The sequence below is a fragment of the Rhincodon typus genome, chromosome 3, assembly GCF_021869965.1.
Source record: "Rhincodon typus isolate 14 chromosome 3, sRhiTyp1.1, whole genome shotgun sequence".
Classification (NCBI taxonomy): Eukaryota; Metazoa; Chordata; class Chondrichthyes; order Orectolobiformes; family Rhincodontidae; genus Rhincodon; species Rhincodon typus.
In genome coordinates, this window is record NC_063334.1 from 98,720,335 (window position 1) to 98,727,308 (window position 6,974).

At 39.9% G+C, this 6,974-nt stretch overlaps 1 protein-coding gene across 1 annotated transcript; it reads left to right on the forward strand.

Annotated features, from left to right (window-relative positions):
• The first annotated feature begins 264 nt into the window (after nt 1-264).
• f2rl1.2 (coagulation factor II (thrombin) receptor-like 1, tandem duplicate 2) lies at nt 265-6,487 on the forward strand. The gene is made up of 2 exons (XM_020517433.2): nt 265-563; nt 4,684-6,487. Exons 1-2 carry the CDS (start codon nt 473-475, stop codon nt 5,766-5,768), a joined length of 1,176 nt encoding a protein of 391 aa, XP_020373022.2. The 5' UTR covers nt 265-472; the 3' UTR covers nt 5,769-6,487.
• The last annotated feature ends 487 nt before the right edge of the window (nt 6,488-6,974 follow it).

The following is a 6,974-nucleotide window of genomic DNA, read 5'->3' on the forward strand; positions in this document are numbered from 1 at the left end:
ACTTTCTGAATTGACAAGAGCAGTCACGATTCTCACGTCTGAGATAAACATTACTCCTCTGTTGTGTATTAGGGAAGTTCCTCCAGAGATGGGTGTTGTGTAAACGTTTTGCTCGCTTGTTGATGCTTGGGGGCAGCTGACTCACAAGCGACTGGAGTGATACTATTCCACGTGAGTATCAATCTGGCTGGGAGGGACGTGGAGAGAGTGAGAGGCAGCACAGATTCCTGTCAATCACCCCTCCCCTCCCCCAGAAACATCCCTTTGGTGCTCCCTCCCATAAGATCTGATACTTCCTACGCTCCGGTTCGGAGCGCCTGTCAATCACTCAGTGCAGGTAGCGAGGAGGGACGTCCCCCTTTCCACAAATAGCACATGATATATAGGGTGGAGGGAGAGACGTATTGGCAGAGTTTTTGTTCCTGTTCACCTGAGAGGGTTCCTTGGTCCGGAGTGAAAAAGCGTGGAGAGGATGTTTGGAGTGGTGTTGACAGCGTGGCTGTTGGCCTTGCCTGTTTGCTGTGTTGGTAAACCTGGAGACAGCGACCAGGGCTGCAAACCTGGTGAGAAGGGTGTACACGTTGCTTGGGGGGGGGTAAAGAGTGCAGGCACTCCTTCTGTGAGAGAAGGGCGGCGGCGCCGGATGGTTAAGTAAGGGGCGGATTTGTTGCTGGAATTGTTTGCCTCCGGGTGGAGTGGTGAAGCTGTGGTGGGTACTCCCGAGTCAGACTGCAGGTTTTGGGAAGGGGGTGGGTTGAGATCCCTTGTCGGTGACAGCCACCGATCACATTTGGTTCCGTCCCCGTGTATTAAAGTCGGTAAGAAGTTTCCCACATCCTGTTTTTTTTTTGTTTTGAAGAGTAATGATCCACCTCATTACCGATATTTCACATTTGTCCTGAAAGCAAAAAAAAGCTGGAAATCGGCGGTTCAGGATCTGTAGTGACTTGCGCTCTCTCTCTCTCTCACCTGGGATTGCACTTTCTTGGGTAAAAGAAAATGCACCTTTATTTCATTATTACTTTGGGAATTTTTTTCTCGGCTCCTTGCACTTTTGGAAGTGTTTTTTTCCACTTAAAACATGTCCGTGCACAATGCAGAACGAATGCATCCAGGGGGTTTGCATTACTTTCATGCCTAGTGCAAGACTATGATTCTGGGCCGAATCTTCTGGCTGTAGTGAAACTGTAAGGCTTTTCTTTCTGAATGTCTGTTGTAATGTTGGTCTTCAACAATTTACCTACTGCCCGGAGGCAGGAGACAATCCAGTTATCAGGATGACTCGGTTTCACATTCCTTAAGAAGTATTCATACTTTATCGATGGTACCACAGACAGTTAGTCTCTACCTTGAATTGATCAGCCTATAAATTCTGTCCAGATAATGCACACCATTAAAATGACTTGGCCCATCTGACTGTATAAGTGAAAGGCTTAAGATTTGAGATTGAAATTATTTCAGCATTAGCTAAATCACAGTACACATTTGTACTTTGGGGGAGGTTTTGTAGGCTAGAAGGAAGCTTTCTCTAAAGGGAGAGGGAACTAAGTTTGGGCCTAAAGCAACAAGAGCGTTGTAGAGTTTCATTAGTTCACTGTGCTCGTACCTGGAAGTATTGGATTATTAAACAGTCACTTTACGTGTAAAACCTTTACCAAGGTAAAGACTTTCACGGCGGTTTGAACAGACTCCTCCATTGAGTTGAGGCTTTTTTTAAAAAAAGAACTTTTAGCTCTGAAACGCGTGAAACTACATCTCTTTTAATGCCGAGAATATGTAGTTTGGATAAAATGTAGACCAGTTTTAAAGCTTGAGGTTGCTGAGCCTCGACATTATGTAGTTAACCTGTGCAGGTATGTTACAAAACTAGCTACGTGATTGTAAATGGCTTTTGTATTCGACGGTGTGAGTAATGTAACTATGGCAACATATGGTTGTGGTTGAATCGTGATCTTTCAGGAATGGTTTAGAATTACAAACCCTAAGTTAGCCATGAGACTTAACTAACTTCACTGGACCTTGTCACATGATTTGCAGTATCATTTGATTTCTTTACATTCTTACCCCATTTGTAAGAGAAATTTAAGCTTTTTAATAGGAGGAAGAAATAAATATCTTATTGCTACCAGTGGGCATGTGTAACAGTGGCTAGTAAAATCTGTATGGCACTTTTTTCAGCTTGGTGGTGGAGGGGTGAACTATAGAGAACCATTCTACTTCTCCTGCATTACAAATGCATTACAAATGTAATGGCCATGCAGTTTACTTTTTGACAGACTTGGAGCAATGGTGCTTTTTATCTGTAACACAGCAAAACTAACTGGTAAACTCCACTGTCAACAAGTTAGGGTTGTATTCACTCGAGCTTAGAATGATGAAAGTTAGTGTGGAATCTCCTAGAAACCTGTAATATTCTAATGTGACTTAACAGGTTTAGATGCAGGAAGGATGTTTTTGATGGTCGGGGAGTCCACAACAGGGGCCATAGCTTAAAGATAAGTGGTAAACCTTTTTTAAGTCTGAGATCAGGAGAAACCTCTCCCACCCAGAGATTGGTGAGCCTGTGAAATTCACAGTCACAAAGTAGCTGACGTCAAAACATTTGGAGATAGCAAGAACAGAAAATTAAGAGTCCTGACCCACAATGTCAACTTTCTTGTTCCTCTGCTGCCTGGCCTGCTGTGTTCCTCCAACTCAACACTGTCTGAGGTCAAAACATTGTGCCTTTTCAAGCAGGAAATAATATCGCTCTAAAGAGATAAAGAAGTGAGGTGGTGTGGTGAGGAGGAGAGAGACTGGTGTATTGAGCTCAGAAGTTTCTGAAGAAGGATCCTGACCTGAAACATCAACTCTCCTGTTCCTGATGCTGCCTGGCCTGCTGTGTTCCTCCAGCTCCACATTGTTCTCTGATTTTCAGCATCAGCAGTTCTTACTATCTCTAATCCTGCTCCTTTTTTGTTTCTAATGGCTTATTTGATCTTATTGGATTGGCTAGCTCAATTGGCTAGATAGTTGCTCTGCAGTGTGGAGTGATGCCATTGGTGGGTTCAAGTGTCTCAAGCTGAGGTTATTGGTGAAGGATTCTCCTGGTCAACCTTTCCTCTTGACCCTCATTCATCCATCCACAGCCAATCATCTCTCAAGAGCTGTACTCTGCTCTTGTGGGACTGTGGAGACTTATCCCTCGATCTTCTTTCAAATTAAGATACTGCACTGGCCACAAAAACAACTGTTTCAACTACAAGCAATTTCAGTAGCCATTGCTCAGTTTGCAAAACAGATAAATGCCCTATTTGTGTATGCTTCCATAGAACTACATTTAGAGGTCAATAATCTCAGGATTATGCTCAATGCTGTGTGACAGTAACATAAGTGGCTGTGGTATGAATTTTCCAGAGACTGCGCACACTAGCATCCAGCAGCTGTGGGTGACATTATATTGAGGTTGTGGTCAATGTTATGAATGAAATGCACCACATCTGTTCTTGGTCTCCCATCCTCCCTGCCTTGTTGGAGTTGCACATTGTTGGTTGAATATACTTTGTCTGCAGTACATATTCTGATTTGTTGAGTTGACTACAGTGGCAGTTTGCTTGACAAGCCAATATTGGCACTTCCATGATATAAAAGTTTTTATATGGCTTTCCCCCAAAAGGAAAGTCAGTGGTGAGCCAATGGAACATAAGACACATTGCAGTCTGGCTAGACTAATAAAGGGGGACTTCTGCCCCTTTTTAAAGTGAGGGAGCCCAATCTCTGAAGCTGCCACTTGACTGTGTGGTACATAGACCAGCAGTTCCTGCAGTGCTAGAGTTCTGTAGTGGGCCCTGCTGGGATTGCAGTTTAAGATCAAGAATGCTTGATGGAACAATGCTTGATCGTTACAAATATTTTGGGGAATGGATAGGGTAATATTGGGTTCATTAAACTAACATATTTTAATTGACAATTGACACTGGCAGAGCTCAGATCTGCAAATAAATAATCATGGGTGAGAAGGTGGAAGGTGCCCTATTTTAGATGACCCTGCTAGGAGCTTTTGGCCAGGGTCATGTAATATCCAACTTGAGTGTCTTCACTCACTGTACCATTTTAAAGCACGTAATGATTGCAAACACTTGTGTTTTGCTTTGTCTTGTCACTTCATTGCACAGATTCAAGTACACTTGCATGATGTATGGCAAGATGAATTTTGGCATTGTTAGACTGTCTATTACTCAGTGCTGAACAAAAATACTCTTTACACCTGAATTCTCCAATTGATCTTCATTAATACTTAATGCATTGAACAACATGGCAGTGGTATAGGTGTTATATAATTGGGAGAATAAAGCACTTAAAGCTATATTTTAATGTGGCAAGGTGTATATTAACATAGCACAATTGTTTCAGGCAGTGCTTAAGTATTAAAATACATTGTTACTTAATGGGAGCCTTACGAAACTTCATAAGCATGTCAAATGCTTTCCTTTTTCAGTTATGTAGTTACTAGTAATTTTTAAGGACTTAGTTTTGCCTGCCTTCCTTCCCATATTGTTTCTTCTAATGTAATAAGTTGAATAGAATTACTCTCCCTTTCAGAAGTTACCATATGTGGCCAAGTTTCCATTAAGTGGGAAAGGCAAGCTGGAATAACATTTTTACTCTGCAGTTGTTAATTAAACTTTTTTTTTCTCATTCTAGCCTCACAACGAAGCTTTATTGGCATACAAACCAATAACAGCAACTGTGATTCTGATTTTAAAGCTGACGAATTTGCTGCATCAGTACTGACCAGTGGATTAACTACAGTCTTCTTGCCCTTGGTTTACATTATTGTGTTCATCATTGGCTTGCCTGTGAATGCCATGGCACTGTGGGTTTTTATCTATCGAACCAAGATGAAACACCCTGCAGTGATTTACATGGCTAATCTAGCTTTGGCAGATCTCCTGTTCATTATTTGGTTCCCTTTGAAAATTTCTTACCATCTAAATGGCAACAATTGGACATATGGAGAAGGACTTTGCAAGGTGTTAGTGGTTTTCTTCTATGGAAACATGTACTGTTCAATTCTGTTCATGACCTGCCTCAGTGTTCAAAGATATTGGGTTGTTGTAAGTCCACTATCTCAAACAAGGAGAAAGACATGTATTGCTTATGGTGTATCTATTTTTATTTGGATTATTATTATATTGGGCACAATGCCATTGTATTTAAATATTCAGCAAACTGTCAAAGTTGTCAATCTTGATATAACAACCTGTCATGATGTACTACCTGAACAGCAATTGGCTTCGAGCATGTTTGACTATTTTCTATCTCTGGCTATTGGCGTATACTTCTTTCCAGCATTACTGACAGTAACTGCATATGTGTTGATGATCAAAACATTGAAAGCCTCCAATAATGAAGATAGCATTGGGAAAAGCCGCAAGAGAGCAATCGAGTTGATTATTACTGTTCTTACCATGTATTTAGTTTGCTTCACTCCGAGCAATATTATCCTTGTTGTTCACTACTCTCTTGTAAAACATGGGAGCAGCAATGTTTATGCTTTCTATATTGTAAGTCTTTGCCTGTCTAGTATAAATAGTTGCATTGATCCCTTTGTCTATTACTTTGTTTCCAAAGACTTCAGAGATCATGTTAAAAATACACTGCGGTGTCGTAGTGTGAGGACAGTTAGAAGCATCCAGGCTTCCTTTGCATCTAAGAAACAATCAAAAAGATCTAGTTCTTATACTTCTGTTAGTAAAGTTACCACTACAACTACAACTAACTGTTGAATGTTAGTCAATCCATCGAATTTTTTTTGATGGAACAGTTCAATTGCAGGTACAACCTGTATTAAACGACTTCTCAACTGAGTTAATAACAAATCCATCATGTATTAGGCTGTTTTTGGAAGGTCTTAAACTAAGGTTACACTATCAATTTAACAAAATCCATTGTTTGGCTTTGTAGAAAAAGTTGAAACTGAGTTACCTTTGAGTAAATTTGGCCACTTTGTCCAAGTATTATTGGTCGTATATCTTGCTGTATTTCTTCCTGTTTAAGAGCACTGTTTGCACAATAACTGCTGAACTACACAATGGTTACTGACTTGTACAATGGGAACCAAAGCAATCATTCTATTAACTGTATTTGGTGTAGTGTAAGTATTGAGTGGTTCTAAAAATTTGAAATTTCAAGTTAATCCTTTAAAAAAAATTCTTGGACAAGAACACTTTGGTTTTCATCTTTTTAAAACTTGTACATAACTGCCATAGGTATTTTATACTGTGACTGACATTTTATTTTAAGTTTGAATGCCTTATTAAGTTGATATGTGACCCCAAATATAATTGAGGGGACAAAACAGCCCTGGAAATGGAGGAAAGGGCATACAAGATGTTTAATAGCTATTGTTTAAAAATATCAATTTCAGTAAAATATTGAATCTGCTCAGGTATTTTCAATGCTGTGAATGATTTGTATTGAATAAACATTTTTTAGAAAACTTAAATTTGGTTTTTATTTACCCATCAATACTAGAAACCTGTCTCAATCAGGTTAAATTTGACCAACTGCAAGATTTAAAGGGTATTGTGCTAACCTAATGCTCCAAAGTTTACCTCTGACACTTATTCCTTTAATTCAGGGATGCAGGTTTATGAATATATGGAACTGATTTCACATGGAGCCTAAATCTGACTCTTTAAAAAAGAAGAAAAAAATTCCTATAATCTCCATACCTTAGGGATTCCCATGGCTATATTAGCCATAGTTCTTTGGCATCGTTGCCTTTTTTTTTTTGAAATCAGAAGATTACAAGTTCAAGTCCCAATGCAGGACTTAGAAATTTTAGGCTGACAATCTTACAGTGCTGAGGGAGTGATGCCTTAGGGATACACTAGTCAGACACTTTTTAAACACAGCCCTTTATCTCTTGGCTGCCTCCATTTTCCTTTTCTAAGGAAAGCAAGGATCTTATCTGTTATCCTGGTTAATGT

Coding starts and splice junctions, on each gene's coding strand:
- f2rl1.2 (XM_020517433.2), top strand. CDS start 473: ATGTTTGGAGTGGTGTTGACAGCGTGGCTGTTGGCCTTGCCTGTTTGC. Junction 564..4,683: donor CGACCAGGGCTGCAAACCTG/GTGAGAAGGGTG, acceptor TTCTCATTCTAG/CCTCACAACGAAGCTTTATT.